Here is an 18,468-nt window from a genome sequence, read left to right as displayed (position 1 = left end):
ATGTAGTATAATTTTGCTTCTTTTGAAAGGTAAGTAAGAAATAATCATCTTGCTGTAGTCAACAAGTAAAAGGAGAATAAACTTTAAAAAGTAACCAGCAAATTACTAAAATCTTTTAGAATATAAGGTTTTATTTTTCTTTTGAGAGATTACTCTATGTCTTGGGAGTGATTTCTATAGCCTCAAGTATTCAGTCTAGTTTAGCATTGCACTATTTTATTTTTGGATTTCTCTACTAGCCTTTTGAGTGGTCTTCCCTCTTCAGGCACTTCATTACCTTGAGCCAGGATAGACCTGGTGGTGATACTGGCTTAAGAGCTAGTGCCAAAGTAGGAGCCACACAGAGGGCCTGGAGTCAGACCCAATCCAAGAATGGCTACTGATTACTACTGAGGAAGAGATCAATAATCAGCATTAAGAGAAAATATCAATTTTGAGATCCAAAAGGTGAATGTGAAGTTAGAACTAAGGAGCAAAATAAGATCAGAAGCTAAGGTACCAGGAAAATGTCTAAAAACTAAGGGCAAGGTGTGTGACGCAGCAGCAAATGTTATTTACCATAACTGATCCAAGAAGATTTCTCCCAGGAAAAGCAAAGTGAGAGAATTACATTCTCAGTGGGCTCATCTGTGCTTCTGTCAGGGAATGAGAGAAGAATAAGAAATACAAAGTTGATGGGGCCTCCGGCCATCCTAGAGCAGCCCCCTGCAGCTGTTAGGCAAAACAGACATCGGATAGCTACTTCCCTTGGAGAAGCAAGGATGGTGAAAAGAAAAATCAGAGCCTTTCAAGCAACAGAGAAATGATAAAGGAGTTATAAATATGATTCCCTTTAGTCTTTTTTTAATAGATACAAGTTGCCAAGCCCTATTTGGGATGTTAGATGATAAAAGTTGTAATATGCCAAAGGGAATATTCAAACCTATATTTACTATTCTCATAAAATTTAAGGTTTAACTATGAAGACAAGAGATGTCTACATGAAAAGTGAAGATCACTTGCTGACCATGTGAGTATTTCTGCTTCCCAGTTTCTTGCCTTATAACACACATTTTTAAAGAACACTTTCTCCAAAACTATCCAATCTCACTGGCCAAGGAACTTTTCAGGGATCAATCCCATGTACACAAGACTAGCATTACATAACCAGTTTATCCTACATCAAATGTACCTGTGACCCCCATAAAAAATGTATTTATTCAATAAATCTTTATTGAGCATCTATAATATGCCAAGTGCTATTACAGGTTTCAGGGAAACTGAAGTAGACAAAACACTGTTTTTGTCCTCATAGAATCTATATCACAATGTCATAGATTTATATGTCCTCTCTTCCTACTAGGAGAAAATTTATTATTTTTATTCATTCCCTTACAGTGCATTTTTTAAACCAAGTTGTCCATCAGAGTCTGTTGATAAGTGTAGCCTCTTCCATCCCCTTGAATCAAAATCTTGGGGGAGGGATTGGGAAATTTATCTTTTTAACAAGCTCTCTGGGGGCTTTATGTGCATTGATAGCATGAATAATTTGGGAGGAAACTGCCCTGTTAATGGCTTACTATCTGAGGAATTGGATGACGTCTACGGGATCCCTTTTGATTATCATGACTGTTACCAAGCTTCTCATCCTTAGAAGATATGAAAGCTCTCCAGGGTTTTCCACAGCCAATTCATCTAACTAAGACTAACACTTTTATTTTTTATAAAATTACCACTTATTTTTAAACAAAATGGTTTTCTCTGTGGGGCAGATGTTACCATATTCTGCTCTGGGGAAGAAAATAATCAAACATTAATTACTAGTTATGGTCCACTAGATATTCATTTTAAAGATAAAGTTGAGATGATGGAAATTTAGGAACTCTTCTCATCAAAGAAGGCAAGACTGAAAGTATTTCAGAAATCCACTGTAAACAATATAAAAAATATTCATTGAAGTAGTTGTTTGTGAGTAAATGAAAGTGAGTATACTCAATATTCAATACTAAATAACATGCAATACCAGCAAATACAGTAAAGTTGATATTATTCAAATAACAGCTAACACGGGCTTATAATGTGCAACTTACTATTCTAAGTACTTCACAGATATTTAGATGACTTAATTCTCAAACGCTCTACAAAATGGAATTTTGTTATTATGCCCATTTTGTAGAAGAGAAAACTAATGCATAGAGAAGATAAATAACCCAGTGAAGGTTAAGGAGCTGGTAAAGTACAGCCAGGATTTGAACCTAGGTGGAAAAATTCATCCTCTTAATCATTAGACTAAGCTTCTCCTCTTTAGTTTTTATGATTCTTGTTAGAAGACTCATACCAAAGAAATTTATGAAAACCTATTCTAGAAATCAAGAATTTTATTTTATTACAGCTTCCCTGACACAATTACTTAGGATAATTTTCATTTGGCTCATTTTAAAGTGAAGATAGCAATGTTGCTGAAGCAGGATCATCTAGCAGATAGAGGTGTAAGCTAAGAGAGCTATGGTTCTAAATCTCAGTTCTGCCACTTGCTTGCTATATGACCTTGAGCAAGTTACCTTTCCAAGTCTCTGTTTCCTCATCTTCAAAATGAAGGTTATAATGGGACCTACATCATAATATTGTTTACAGATAGAATAAGATAGCCCATTTAAAGCACTTAGAAAGTGCTCAATAAATATTACTAGTGTAAAAAATAGCAACAGCATCAATAAACTGAACCATATGATCTCTTGATTCTTGTACTCACACTAAATATGGCTTATTTCTCTTCTAATTAAAAAAATAAAATGACAGCAACCGAAACAACAAACCAAGTCATAAGCCATGAAACCAATTATGTCTTTTGTGGGAAAACCAGAAAGGTTATTGGACACATTAGTTTACATGTCATTAGTTATCCTCTCTACTCCAAAATGTATGTGTTCTAGCATCCTGAGACACCTTGTATAATATAATCTCTGTGACTCCAAGAGGTCAAATGGGCAGGCAGTTAATGCTTCTCTGTGAAAAGCTCAATAATTCATTTTATAAATTTCAGTTCAAAGCTATGTTGAGGTTAAGAAAAATTGACATTCGGTCTGTAAACTTAATGTGAAGCTCAAGAAAAACTCTGGGCAGCGCATGTTTAGCGATTAAGTGGATGCAGACAATAAAGACGTTGCCAAATTGTAAAGCAAGACTTGGAAATTACAGAAAATGTTGCTAGTTATTGATTACGGTGACCATTCAGTTCCTATTGAGCCACCCAAAAGAATCATTCATTTTCCAACAGAAAGCCTGCTCATTTGCAAGATAAAAGAGAGACATTTCTGCACATGCCCATAATGTTCTTCACCACTGGGGGCAGCTTTACATAAGACTGCATTCACTAAAACCAAAGCAACAGTTCGAGCAGCTTTCAGAATGACAGCCTGCAGAAGTGAGCTGAGCGTGTGCACGGTACGGGGCTCTCCTGCCTTCTGGGCTCCAACGCAGCGCTGTGGCTGAAGTGGGTGCTCACCATCAGAAATGCTGGGCTACGGGATACAGATGTGGCCGCTCATGTAGCCTCATGTTGCCTGGAGGAATACATCTTGCTTTCCGATAAGAAGAAATTGTAGAAGCCAGTTTTTTTTCTTTTTTTTTTTAACACCCCCCCCCCCACAAAGAAAAACTGTAAAGATGCAAAAACGTAATATTCATGAAGATCCTATTACCTAGGAAGATTTTGATGTTTTGCTGCAAATGCGGTGTTGGGATTTATTTGTTCTTGGAGTGTTCTGCGTGGCTGGCAAAGAATAATGTTCCAAAATCGGTCCATCTCCCAAGGGGTCCAATTTTTCTTCCTGGGTGTCAGCGAACCCTGACTCACTACAGTGCAGCTGACAGGGGCTGTCATGCAAGTGGCCCCCTAAGCCAAAGCAAAGACCTAAGGACGACCTTTGAACAATACAAAGGATGGGTATGTTTTGTCATTTTTCTTCTTTTCTTCTTAAAAAAACAAAAAATCCACTAATCTGTATATTAATTCTGCCTTAATTATTGTAGAGATTACCTTGCTCTGCTCTAAGACTATAAATTCGATTGCTTAGTTGCCATGTTTCCTTGCTTAACTATTAAAAAAAAAGCCTAAAGACAATTCTCTTTAAATTATAAGGAGATTATATTTGATGTTAAATGTTTTTAATCTAGATTTAAATTTCTAAAAAAGAAAATACATGCTTATTTTTGCTTGATTAAAAAATAAATGAATTCCTTTTTTGGGGGGATAACTTTTCTAAGTTGTTTTTATTTTCAGGTTTCAATGTAATTAGGCTACTGAGCGGATCAGCTGTAGCACTGGTTATAGCCCCCACTGTCTTACTGACAATGCTTTCTTCTGCCGAACGAGGATGCCCTAAGGGCTGTAGGTGTGAAGGCAAAATGGTATACTGTGAATCTCAGAAATTACAGGAGATACCCTCAAGTATATCTGCTGGTTGCTTAGGTTTGTCCCTTCGCTATAACAGCCTTCAAAAACTTAAGTATAATCAATTTAAAGGGCTCAACCAGCTCACCTGGCTGTACCTTGACCATAACCATATCAGCAATATTGATGAGAATGCTTTTAATGGAATACGCAGACTCAAAGAGTTGATTCTGAGCTCCAACAGAATCTCCTATTTTCTCAACAATACCTTCAGACCTGTGACAAATTTACGGAACTTGGATCTGTCCTATAATCAGCTGCATTCTCTGGGATCTGAACAGTTTCGGGGTTTGCGAAAGCTGCTGAGTTTACATTTACGATCTAATTCCCTGAGAACCATCCCAGTGCGAATATTCCAAGACTGCCGCAACCTGGAACTTTTGGACCTGGGATATAACCGGATCCGAAGTTTAGCCAGGAATGTCTTTGCAGGCATGATCAGACTCAAAGAACTTCACCTGGAGCACAATCAATTTTCTAAGCTCAATCTGGCCCTTTTCCCAAGGTTGGTGAGCCTTCAGAACCTTTACTTGCAGTGGAATAAAATCAGTGTCATAGGACAGACCATGTCCTGGACCTGGAGTTCATTACAAAGGCTTGATTTATCAGGCAATGAGATCGAAGCTTTTAGTGGACCTAGTGTTTTCCAGTGTGTCCCAAATCTGCAGCGCCTCAACCTGGATTCCAACAAGCTCACATTTATTGGTCAAGAGATTTTGGATTCTTGGATATCCCTCAATGACATCAGTCTTGCCGGGAATATATGGGAATGCAGCAGAAATATTTGTTCCCTGGTAAACTGGCTGAAAAGTTTTAAAGGTCTGAGGGAGAATACAATTATCTGTGCCAGTCCCAAAGAGCTGCAAGGAGTAAATGTTATCGATGCAGTAAAGAACTACAGCATCTGTGGCAAAAGTACCACGGAGAGGTTTGATCTGGCCAGGGCTCTCCCAAAGCCGACATTTAAGCCCAAGCTCCCCAGGCCGAAGCATGAGAGCAAACCCCCTTTGCCCCCCACAGTGGGAGCCACGGAGCCTGGCCCAGAGACCGATGCTGACACTGAGCACATCTCTTTCCATAAAATCATCGCAGGGAGCGTGGCCCTTTTCCTGTCTGTGCTCGTCATCCTTCTCGTTATCTATGTGTCGTGGAAGCGGTACCCTGCCAGCATGAAGCAGCTGCAGCAGCGCTCCCTCATGCGAAGGCACAGGAAAAAGAAAAGACAGTCCCTAAAGCAAATGACTCCCAGCACCCAGGAATTTTATGTAGATTATAAACCCACCAACACGGAGACCAGCGAGATGCTGCTGAATGGGACGGGACCCTGCACCTATAACAAATCGGGCTCCAGGGAGTGTGAGGTATGAACCATTGTGATAAAAGCGCTCTTAAAAGCTGGGAAATAAGTGGTGCTTTATTGAACTCTGGTGACTATAAAGGGAATGTGGTGCCCCTCTCCCTACCCCTCTCCCTCTCACTTCGCTGGCAAGGTCCTTCCCTGTCCGTTTTAGTACATTCATAATACTGGTCCTTTTACTTTCATACATAATTAACCCATTGAAATTTAAATACCACAATCAATGTGAAGCTTGAACTCTGCTTTAATTTAATGCCTATTGTATAAGACCCTTTACTGATTCCATTAATGTCACACTTGTTTTAAGATAAAACTTCTTTCATAAGTAATCCTTCACATCGGCTGTTATCCTCCTTCTGGCAAGACCAAATCTATAGTCCTAGAAGGTTTGCAGTTCATTGGCAAATCAAGGAAAAAGTGAATGATCCCAGGTACTTGGAGCCTGAACTGCTTCTAGGAGAGGACTTGATTATAGGACATTTAGGGGCAGCCTTAAAACAATGCCTAGCTTAAAAAGAAAACTGCAGGAAACTATCGAAAGATGGTGCTCTGTTAAAGCAGCACCACGAGCAGTTTCCAGAGGTGTTTGAATTACAATAAAGCAAGCCTAGGGAAAACTGTTGAAGGGTTAAAATGCTGCAAGTAGACAACTGCAAAATGTGAGGAGACCGTAAAAATACAAAGTTTTAGACCTGAAGCCTTGTCTCTGAAACTCATCTCTGTAAAATCAGACTAGAGGTTTCACTGTCAATTTCTTCTAGCCTCCACATTTACAAAATAAGTAAATAAATGAATAAATAAATAAATAAAATAGGCAGGAGGCAGATTTCTCCACTGCTCTTTACTTTAAGGAGTTTTCAGAGATGAGGCTTGCAAATGGGAATGCAGCTTGCTAAATGCATGTGGTGGGAAGCTTACCAAAATTTCTCTTTCCAGCTCTTTTAAGGACCCTAATATAGGCAGTGGAATTATGAGCTCTGTCTGTTCTTCTGTTTGGGAGTTGTCAGGCTGTCCTGTTGTGTTCCACTCTATGCTCTGCACACACACCAGTTCCCTGATGACAGACACTTCATTCAGAGGTGTAAAGAGAACACATTCCAAGACACGCTTTCCACCACCGACAGCCTCGTTGAAAAGAATAGTTTTGACAACACCTTAATAAACGTATAAAATAAATCTTACAGGACAAAAGACCAACCCCATGGCAGTTGTCTTTTGCTTTTCTATTGTTGATGTTACAGTGTCCCCTTGTTCATCTATATTGTGAACTCCATTCATCAGTATGATTCTGTACAGACCCTGTTGGCAATCTGCAAGCTGCATGCATGTTTTTATGTCAGTGGTGAAAGTTTATTGCCTGCAGCACAAATATCACAGCTTCTGTATTTAAGTAACTTCGACTACAGTTCATTTAGATTTTAGAAAAATGTCTTTAGCCAGTATTCTCTTTCATCCTCCAAAATGAAGAATTCTATTAAAGGAGTAAAAATCAGGAATTGCAACATTGAGCCCGTTTCATTTAATTTGGCTTGTCAAGCTTTATATCTTTAACCATGCCCCTGTTCTTTCAAAACAGAATCACTGCAGCAAAAAAGAAAAAGTAAATGGCTATTTTTACCAGCATTTTTATATAGTTTGGAGGCTTTTCATATTCTGAGAGGAAAAATCTAGGCAAGTCACCATGAGATATAATTGCAAAGAAGCCAGATTATAAAAATCATACTTTTATAAGCAATAAAGAAAAAGGAGCCTCGAAAGTAGATTTCTCAAGGAACTGTACTTTGATTTTGATTAAATCTTAAAATAGATACCAGTTCAGAAAAGCATCATAGCTACAATATACTTGTCCATGAATAACTGTTGGATATACATTTATTAATGGTAAATAGTCATGGATTCCCAATTGATTAATAATGCAGATACTTCCTTATAGTACAATGAATTGGATGACTGAAACCACTGCGATGTTTTTCACTGAAGTTGTAATTTCACATTTTTCATAAAATGTCAGTAAATACATATTACATCTAAAAACAAAATTTTCTTTGGTCAGCCTCATTTTTACCTGTACTAAACATGATTGTTTTAATTAAATGCAGTGTTAAAGTGAAAAAGCCCATTTTTATTCTTTGACTTGACCTTCTGCCTCATTTGTCATGGATACCAAATAAATTTGGGCAAGGCATATTTATATTCATATTTTCAAACTCTTGCAAAAACTTGATGCTGTGGTACTGCTAGTATATATAAAATATGTTTGCTGTATTAAAAGTGTTTCTAAAATTCAAAGCCACTTGGTGTGTTAAGATTACATGAATGACCAAAATTTTGAAGGTTGGTCATTTTTTAATGCCTAACTTTAACTACATATAAATTTAATAATAGAGAAGAACCAAAATAAAATCCCTTAGATTGTAAAAGCAATTTTGATTCAGTACATGGAATTACAAAAAAAAGTCTTTTCCCTCTCTTTGGGAATGAAGCTTCTTTAGTTCTCAGTACATAATTCTTGTAGGTTAGACAATCACTAGTTCACCACTATAAATTTAACAAAGCCAACTGGTGAATGAATGTTCTCCTGCTCAAAAGTCATCATCCTCACCACCACCCCATGGCACTTTTTAGACTGCACACCATAAATCTATTCTCATAAGTATTTAAAAACTCATTGCATATTAGAAAAATATAATTGATATTTCATTTTCTATTCCAAATTTATATTGTGTCTGACTTTCCTCAAAGATGACAACATTTAAATAAACAGCCTGACCTGTTGAAATACACAGCAGAGATGCATCAATGCAGAATAGATTCAGTCTTTGAATGCTTTACCAGGGAGAGAGGAAATACAGTTTAGTCTCTGAACTGTATGGGTTTTATCCCCAAATTTTTATAAGCCCTGGTACGCATAGTGCTACTGCAGCATAGAGTTAATAGTCCAAGTGCCAGTCTTCCAAGCAATAATTATGCAAGATATATTCCTTTTAAATGAGTTTATATTTTCCAAGGATGTTGACATTACATCTTTTCAAAGAATTTAAACCATTTTTTTCTTGATTCAGTGAGTCAACTGCCTAAATAGACAGGCAATAGACTGTATTTCTGTGGAGCATCAGTGACCTCCAGTGGCTGGTTAGACTAATCACAGCTATTCAGACATTTTGTTTAGTTTTTTATCCTGAACCCTTATGTAAATAAATGTGGTTTACAACATATGGTTTTCAATCCATGAATCAGATTTTAATTTTATTTAGTTCATATCCCTTGGAAACATGGTTATAGTACAATTTTTTAAGTTATATTATGTATATTGACTTATTTAGTAATGCCCAGAGGCCATAGAACTGGAACTAAGGGCTAGAAATAAGTATCCAAAGATGAAGAGCAAGTAATAATGCAACAAAAATCGATAAGAAATATTTTTTAAAGTATTTATAATCATCAACATTGGCCAAATATTCTGATATTTTCATTAAGTGAGAATATTTTCCATAGGCACAATACTGAAATATAATTTAAGTTGGGGAAAACAAATTTCAATATTAATACTGAAAGAACCAGCACCAGTTATTTACCAGTCAGGAGTGTCTGAGCTGTGGAGTGAGGGAGGCCTCCCCATCCAGCTCTAGAACTCTCCAGTTTGTTATCATGCCAGTGACCTGTGCTTTGCCCCAGTGCTCTCTCCCTCCCTCCCCCTTTTCAGTTAGCTGAACACTGTTCTATTAGGCTCTCTGACAATGATGTTACAGTCTAAGAGGTGATGATTCATAGATAATGAAATTATGCTCTCCTTCTGGGGAAGGATAATGCAGAGTCAGATTTGTAGATTTGGCAAGGATTTTTAGGATGCTGTAGGTGCATGAAATACCTTCTCTTCCCTTGACATTTACCAAGAAGAGAACTTAACTAGTTTATTTAAAGTGTGGATTAAACTAGCATCAGAAACAGCATCAGGCCATGAAGCCTAAGACAAAATGAGTTCCAGACATGACAAATGAGAACTGAGCCATGAGAAATGAAAAATTCAGAAACTGTGTTGCCTCTTTTATTCCCTTTCCCTGGATTCTCATTAGAATCTGGATTTCATGCAAACCCATGGAATTTTGCTATACTTGTATTCTCTTAGCTACCTACATCAAAAATCAGAGGCAGCTGGAATAAATCATGAACACAAAAAGTAATATCAGTGGATTTTAATTACAAATGTTGTAAGAGAAACAGAACTGATGAAAGCCAAGTAGGTTGTATTAAATGACTCTTGAAAACTAATAAGATAATACACAGGTGAAAGTAAGACTTTCTAGAATCTAGCCATAATAGCCTATAGAATTGGACCAACTTTTGCCTACTCTTCAAAATCATTGTTGATTTTTGCACAGTTGGTTAGAATACAGTAGAAATATTACAGAGAAAGTCTACATAAAAACAGATTATGATTCTTTTGATTTAAGGAACATATCATGGCCATGTAAATAATAGAGTATAGGCCTTAGATTCAAATTTCTCTCACACTTGCAAATCAAATAATCCTGAGGAAATTCCTTAGCTTTTCTGAACTTGAAGTCACTCGTCTGTAAAACGGGCAAAATTATTGACTTCACATGGTTACTGGGAGGACAAAATGTGAGCAACACTTTGTAAACTCTAAAATGGCAACTATCTATTATTTTCAAAAAGCATTTAGTGAGATAATCAGTTATGTTTGCCAGTGTTCTATGTTTGGCCTGGGTTAAAAAGACATTACTAACCTCTATGTAACAGAAGCCTAAATCCACTTTACATTAATATGAATTCTGAGACTTGGCAGTGAGTCTATAACTTAATTTGCCTTTGATGTTTATTTTCCATAAAAACAGTTTCTTCCATCCCATATCAATAATGACCGCAATGTACAATAAACATAAATAGACACCAACCAGAGCTTATCAAACTAAATCAAAATTCTAATTGGGTCCCAAAAAAGATCATTATAAAAAAGGTTTTCAATTAACATAGGTTACTTGCCCTGACCCTCTTCAGTATCACTATTTTGAGCCCTTGTCGACTTTATACCTTATAAATATAACATTTATGGCAAGATATCATTATTGAGCAAAAAGTAATTGCTTTTCACATGTTACAGTGGGATTAGCACATATTCCAGGTATCGATTACATGACATCTACTCTGTTGTTTCTTTTTTTCCCCCAATGAAAGATTATCCAAAATTTCCTCCTAGTATAGAAATTATTATTGACTTTACCAGTTATTACTGTTGAAAATCACTGGATTAAAAAAAAGTAACATAAAAATACAAAGGCTTTTTTATGAGTTATAACCTATTCATTTATGCAAAATTAAATACTTAAGAGTACTCTTTTTGGGCCTTTCATCAAAAAAATGACCAGTGTAATCAAAAATTTCTCTCTACTGGATGTAGCTTTTCTTACCAAGTATGATGTAGCAGACGTGTTTCCAAAATTCTTATAATTTAAGTAGAAAACCATCCTCTTTGATAGCTGAGTTCCTATGAAATCTCTTGAGAACAGAGAGAGGATGATGGGTTTTCAGTGGAAAAAGCATTTTTTAATTTTATTCTGCTTTACCTTCATAGGATTATTGGTACATGTTCTTGAGTTAGGTCTCCTGAACATGTGAGGAGAATTTCAGGAACACAGAGAGAACAAGACTATCTGGGTCACAATGTAAGACCAAGCATAGGGAATCTTTTTAACAACTGTACTTTCTAATAGCAGAAACTTCATATGCAATAATAATCCATTTTATTGAAAAAAAGAGAAAAAAAGAAAAAGAGCTTCTCTCTTGACCTATCCAGCAAATGTTATAATGCAAATTGATTACTTTTTTGATAATTCTTTATACCTTATTTTCAGGGACTCCCATTTCCCCCTGACCCAGGAAAAAATTTCAGTTATTCTTTTATCCCACTTTTAAATTGTTGTTCTCTACTTCCTATATCACACAAAAAAGGTCTTGCCTCATATAAATCAACACAATTGGTCATCTTACTCAAAGGAGCATCCTATCTTCAATAAAAAATGTTAGACCATAAAACAAAATGTAAGTCTGGCTGACCCTTCCCCCTTTTCCCTATAGCTTACAAACCACCTCTACAGTACCTTTTGATTTGCAGTGGAGGAAAGAAGAAATATAGTTGAATTAACAATTAAATAACTCCTAGAAACAAAACATAAGACTTTATGAATGGGAATACTCAACTATATGTTATCAATCAAAAACACATATCAACAATCAGAATTTTGCCTTTCAGGGATGAAATGTAAATTTGGGGGGCCTCACGAATAAAATGATAAGGCAAAGACCCCATTTAGCAAAGGCAACTTCTATTGAATCTTCATTGCACTAATTACATCTATCCAGGATGTAAAATACATTTTGCCAGTAAAGAGCAAAGGACTTCAGTTAAAAATAAATCCTTATTCAGCACTCTTGGAGCTCAAACTTATTGATGAAGTGGGGGTAAAAAAGAAAATGTTTTCAGACAGTGACGCTACAGTATAGTGAAGCTATACTATCCAGTGGTGTTCATGGCTTCAACTGGGTGGTCCATACACATAGCTAAAAAGTGCTTCTTGTCATTAAGTTTGATCTGTTGTACTCTCTGAAAAAAGGAACATGATTTTTGATGCAGTCAACCACCATCTCATAAGAATGTTTAAAGGAAACTTGTAGGACATACCATGTTGATCTTGAAGTAGCTGAGTGACTTTAAAGTCTCTGATAAACCTGTTATAACTTACCACAGTGAAAGAAGTTTAAAAACTAACTTGATACTTTAGTATCAGTGTTGGCTTGTTTTTCATCAATTTATGAAAGGGATTCTGCACAATTTGTATGAAATTTTAAAGTTAAAAGGTACAAATATTTGGTTGGAGTACTGCCATTTACCCTAAGGAAGGTTAGGTAACATCACTGAATTACAATTAAAATGGAATAATTAAAGATCTGTTTAATATGGCACAGGACATATATATATACATAAGTATTTTATGTTTCCCACCAAGTTAGACATGTTTTAGATGCTTAGGGAAAAAAAAGAATCCATGTCCTTCCTATAGGATTATTCACATTTTATCACATATTTGTTTATGTTTATGTGTATTTTTGTGTACTTGACTTATTATGTGCCAGGAATGTGTATATAGTTTTTTTTCTTAATATAAGGACAGAGTCCCTATATTGACTCTGTCCTCTGATAAATTTCATCCATTAATCTTAAATCTTGTCCCTCTTTATAGGATTGCCCTAAAATAATTCATACCCTACCCTCACAAGGCTTCTCAAGCCAAATTATACACCTCCAGCTCCATTAGGTAATGATTTCCAGTAATTTACCATTAGGGTATCCCTCTGCTAGTTAAATTCTGATCTGCTAGTGTAGTCATCTTCCCAGCCTGTGGCACTCACTCCAGCCTATTTTATGTCATTAAAAGGCAACATGCACTTAGTTCTATGGACTTTTACAGGGACGATTGAGTAGTAAAATGTAAAAATCTACATATATTTTTATGGACTTCACTTTGGTTGTCTTTATGGTTGAACACACAGAGATGTGCGGGGTCTTAGTTTACACTGAAATGCAAAACCATTAAGCTAGCTATAAATTAAAATGAAAAGGTCAAGATAGACCAAAAAAAAGAGAGTCTAAAAATCATGTTATTTATTTCTTAATTTTAAAAATAATACTAAATAATGAACATCCTGTATTTCACTTTCCTGACATCTGTTTTACCCTCCATGTTTCCCATCATATTCTTGAATTTAAACTTCACATTTCTTACATTTTCCCACTTCTAACACGGAGGTTTCTTTTGTTTGTTTTTTAGTTGTTTTGTTTTGTTTTCTGCCTGCAGATCTTTTCCCAATGCTTTTGTTGTATCACTTTGCCTGCTCTTCTAGACTCCCCACTCAAATTTTGATCCTGTCAGAAAGTCACAGCGTAATTCATCAGTTTTGTGATTGGAGTGATCAGACAAATGGACTGGGTTTGTCTCTAGAGTTCAATCTAGTCAAGTCTGGGATGTGTGCCTTCTGTCTTCCCTGCCTCCATTCCCATGCCTTTTCTCCACTTAGGATTATCCATACTGAAATTCCTCCATCCAGTGCTACCCAGGGCTCTCTTGGTTCCTTATTTCTTACCCAATATGTATCCCCAGATCTCAACTAGCATCATTATCGATTCCAAGGACACTTACACCTAAATGGGGATAAAAACCTTTTGCTAAAGGTGAGAAAGTCATATACTAAGAGCAGGGGCTATGCTTTGAGGGCAAATGTGCTTTACAAACACCTCTGAAATCATCCTACATAGATACCTCTATATTTTTCTCAAACATGAAGTTGGCCCTTCCCAAAGGAACCAAGGCAGGACAAATAATCCATGTTTCATTCACTAAACTATAGTTTGAGAAATCTCTTCAGTGAATTACCATTATACACAGGCTTTCTCCTTAGTTTTTCTCCATGGAGAGACAATATTGTATACAATAAAGAACGTGGGCTATGGATACAGGATGAACCAGTTTGAATTCTGGTTCTGGGACTTAATAACTGCAAAGTCTTGAGTGTTAGCTTCTTCATCTTAAAAATAAAAATGTGTAAAATAATATAATCATCACAGGATTGTCACAACAGGGCAAAGAATCAGCATTTCTTGAATATTTTTATGTACTTTGTTTTGGCACATTGCATGTATTACTTAATTTAATTTAATTATTTAATTTAATACTCATAAAGTTCCTAGATGATTAAATAAGATGACTTAGATGAAATCACTTAGTATAAAGTTTGGCATATAATCGTAACCTTCTCCATCCCTTTATTAGCTCTAATTGCTAAAAATTTCAGTATAACAGAATGCTTTAATAGCTGTATTCCACTATCTATTTTTGCATGGAATAACAAACAGATATCTGGCAGACTTTCAAGAAATAGAATCTTAACTGCCATAAGCTCAGGGGCAACTAGGCACATGAGTAATACTGAAGAGTAATGTGGTACATAAGACCAAAATCCTAAACCTCCCATCAAAGCCCAACTACCTCCCTACCTTTATTTCCACATTATTCCCCATGCTCTAACAACTGGACAGTTATTGAAGTGCTTTCCTACCTCTGTGCTTTTGCTCAAGCTATTTCCTTTGTGAGAAATGACTTTCCTCTCCCTTCCAAGTCCTCCTGTCAATCTCTGAGTCTTCTTATAACAGATCCAATTCAAATTCCACTCACTCTAGAAGTCTTCTTAATCTTGCTTGCCCTTCCCTGTTTTCCATGATATTTTGTATGTCTACTGGAGACAATAACACAGGCTGCCTTATGTTAGAGTTATTAATGTGTTTTCATACCCTTTTTGAGGAAAGGAACTATCTCTTCTTTTCTTTCATCCAGTGGTGATTGGTCATAGACTTTTATTCATAGTAGATGTCTGTTGAACTGATTTTCTGTTAATTATTATAAGGTTATTGTCAACTTTTTATTTATATAATCTGCATGTACATTTTTTTGTGTGTGTGTGGTACACGGGCCTCTCACTGTTGTGGCCTCTCCCGTTGCAGAGCACAGGCTCCAGACGCACAGGCTCAGCAGCCATGGCTCACGGGCCCAGCCTCTCTGTGGCATGTGGGATCTTCCCAGACCGGGGCACGAACCTGTGTCCCCTGCATCGGCAGGCAGACTCTCAACCACTGCGCCACCAGGGAAGCCCACATTTTTTGTTTTTATTTTATATGTACTTTCTCACATATAAAGTCTTCTCATTTATCAGTAAACTGGTTTCAAAAATTATTCTTACAAAATATGGTTTTTAAGAATCATGTTCAGATTTAAGTTGCTTCTATGTTGTGAATAATCTAACAACATTTTTTCTTTGATAGTTACCAAGGGTATGACCATTTTAGCTGGCATGTTAAAGTGACTAAGAGCTAAAAAGAAATGTGGGACAAAGAAAGAATATTTCATTCGAAGAATGAATACATCTTGTTTTTAGTGAAGGTTGGGTAGTCAACTTTTGTTGTAGAAGCCATATATTTGTGACTGTTCCTTGTCCACTGCCTCTTGGGAAAGGTCCTTTTCTCTTTAGCTTCATATCTTCTCATCTCATGCCTAGTGCCACAAGGTTTCTGCTTTAGACACATTCCAAGGCCTCTCCTCCCTTCCCAAAGTGGCTACCCTACACTATCACAGAGACCAAGTCAGAGGTCTTTGGCTTTCTGATTATATACATTTTCAAAGTAACTATTCTACTGAAGGTTTCAAACATCAAATACTAAGAAGTTGACAATTAGAAATGCTCATTATTTGTTTACCTCCTGAACACTGATTTTGTAGAAGGCACAATTGATTATAGAGGATTGAAGTGTCTGCCATTTGCTGGGTCTCTCCTTTCCTACCTTCTGTCCATCCTCTTACTCCTTTTCACTGACTTTCTTTTCTCTCTCTCATCACCACTTAAAATATCTTTCAATTTTTCCCTCTATCCAACTTTATTGATAAGTCAATCTATACTATACTTGACTATGCACCTACTGACTGGGTTAAGAGGAAAATACTAATGGTTTTTTTTTCTCTTAGAAAAGCAATAATTAAGATGACACAGTCTAATAATTTAATTTAAAAGGGAGTCAAAAATCTATTTGTATTCAATAGCTTTTTCTAGTTCTATAAATGAAGAACTATAATTTTGTAAACTGTAGTTTAATTTCCAAAATAGAAGTTACATCCCGCCCGAATATATTTTTAAGTCACATTTTAATCATGATTTGTAAAGGCAGGGCAGATTTGTAGAACATCCAAGTATTCCTTTAAATGTGAGGTATCACTCAGACTCTGGACTGTGGTAATCTTTGCCATCAATGGAGCAGATGTATTTTTGGAACATATGTAATAATACGAGAATTGAAATGAAACCTTCATTTAGTCATAAAACTTGTAGCTATGAGGGTTTTTGAGAACCTTGTAGTCCATTTTCTTACCTTCTATTTGGAACTCTAAGCTAATTTAATTGTATTTTTAATGAACTTCCAAGGACTGCATTCCTTAGTCCCTCTCTTAGTTATCCATTTCAGGGTTTTACTACAAACATTGCATCAGTTTTTACCTCTAATCTATATCTCTCTTGCTTAAGATATACCCAGTGGTTACTTTAATTTTAAAAAGAATTTTTTTTGTTTCCACTCTTATTTATAAGAAAGAAACATAAGAAGTGTTCGAGCTCTGGTTTTATTTTTAATCTTCAGTATTGGAATCTGCTTGGTCTAGCTCAAGTAGAGGGCCCTGGGCTCCATGGCATATAGTTTGAAAAGATGAAATACCACTGTTCTGAAACTGGCACTAATCTACTATAGATTCAAGAAATTCTGTGTGGTTAACAGGTGAATGAAAGAAACTCAGTGCTTAACTAACCTATAACCAATCACATAGGCAAGAAGTTTCCAGCAGGATGTATTCAGCAGTTTTCAATACCAAGCTCACAAATTATAATTCCAGAGGTCAAATTTGCATGTAACTCTTTGAACCACAACTACCTCCTCATACTCAACTCAGTTTTAACATCCAGCAGTGTGTTGTGCAGAAATAATCAATGGTTAAATTATTCCCATTTTGTTGGCTCAGTTCACAGTAGCCCACTGATTAGTTAAAAAAAAAAAAAACCCAAAAAACTATGTGATCTTCAATTGTATTTCAACTGTACCCAAGTGCAGATGCCATCTCTGGTGATATGACAAAACAGATTCAAGTTTATAAATGTTTCTGTGTGCTCCAATCACAACACGCATCCTGCAGTAACTATACTGTAGTGCAAAGTGTTGTAAAAAATGCAACTGAGTTTCCTGGAGAATCATTTTACAGTTAATTAAACCTTCTCCACCTGTAATTTAAGAAAAAAGAAAAAGCCCAACACTTCTAAAGACTATGGGGGAAAGGCAGTTTAAGAAATAGAAGTCCTCTGTTTATCCAGGGATGTACGTTACAAGGCAGACAGCTACACCACAGTAGAGGGACAACATTTCCTCAGCTGATTCAGTTAATTAAAATGCACAGTTACAACAGGCTTTCTTAGAGCCTGCAGCTGAATGACTGAAGTCTCCATTTTCCTACAGTGTCACACAGAACGTGAAGAGGCAAACATACTGCCCAAGCACAATTTGACTCACTAAAATCCAGCAATATAAACATGAAATACATTTCTCGGGCACATTTTAAAAGACGTATTACCAAGATTCATGACACAAGGATAGAAATAATTTGCAGTTAGGCAGGACCAAGAGAATATCCTAGGTTCCTCTCAAAGTAGTTTTAAGTAAAATTTATAAATAAATCTTAAGGGTAGAGTCCACTTTCAATGCAGAAATCTTCAACTCTTTACTTTCAGATGTATGGAATTTGAATCTGACAAACAGCCCGTCTGTTGCCAGGATTTATGAGTGATATGAAAAATCAAAGGCCACAAAAGCTGTTTGTCACATAAACTGCAGAACGCAATACCAGTCTGCAGGGCTCATTTGCAGAACTCATGATGAGCATGGGAGGAGGGGATGCTAACAGCTGCAGCCTTGACTGCACTACCGTGCCAGCCAGAATTCAAGCCGCGTGAGCTGGGTATGGGTGAAAGAGAGGGCCAACAATGAAAAAAAAAAAAAAAAAAAGAAAAAAGAAAAAAA

The 18,468-nt window shown here is 36.4% G+C and overlaps 2 protein-coding genes across 2 annotated transcripts in view; one reads left to right on the top strand and one right to left on the bottom strand.

Annotated features, from left to right (window-relative positions):
* CTNNA3 (catenin alpha 3) overlaps window positions 1–18,468 on the bottom strand; it is a 1,652,440-nt gene that overhangs the window by 944,828 nt on the left and 689,144 nt on the right. The gene's annotated exons all lie outside the window — the stretch shown is intronic.
* LRRTM3 (leucine rich repeat transmembrane neuronal 3) overlaps window positions 1,520–18,468 on the top strand; it is a 181,965-nt gene continuing 165,016 nt past the window's right edge. Inside the window, exons 1-2 of the mRNA XM_060082666.1 lie at window positions 1,520–1,610; window positions 4,262–5,793. Coding sequence (XP_059938649.1) covers window positions 1,520–1,610; window positions 4,262–5,793 — 1,623 coding nt within the window. The remainder of the gene's footprint in view (window positions 1,611–4,261; window positions 5,794–18,468) is intronic.

Source organism: Mesoplodon densirostris, chromosome 1 (genome assembly GCF_025265405.1).
Source record: "Mesoplodon densirostris isolate mMesDen1 chromosome 1, mMesDen1 primary haplotype, whole genome shotgun sequence".
Classification (NCBI taxonomy): domain Eukaryota; kingdom Metazoa; phylum Chordata; class Mammalia; order Artiodactyla; family Ziphiidae; genus Mesoplodon; species Mesoplodon densirostris.
Note: the sequence above shows the minus strand (reverse complement) of the source record. Positions and strands in the feature narration are given on the sequence as shown.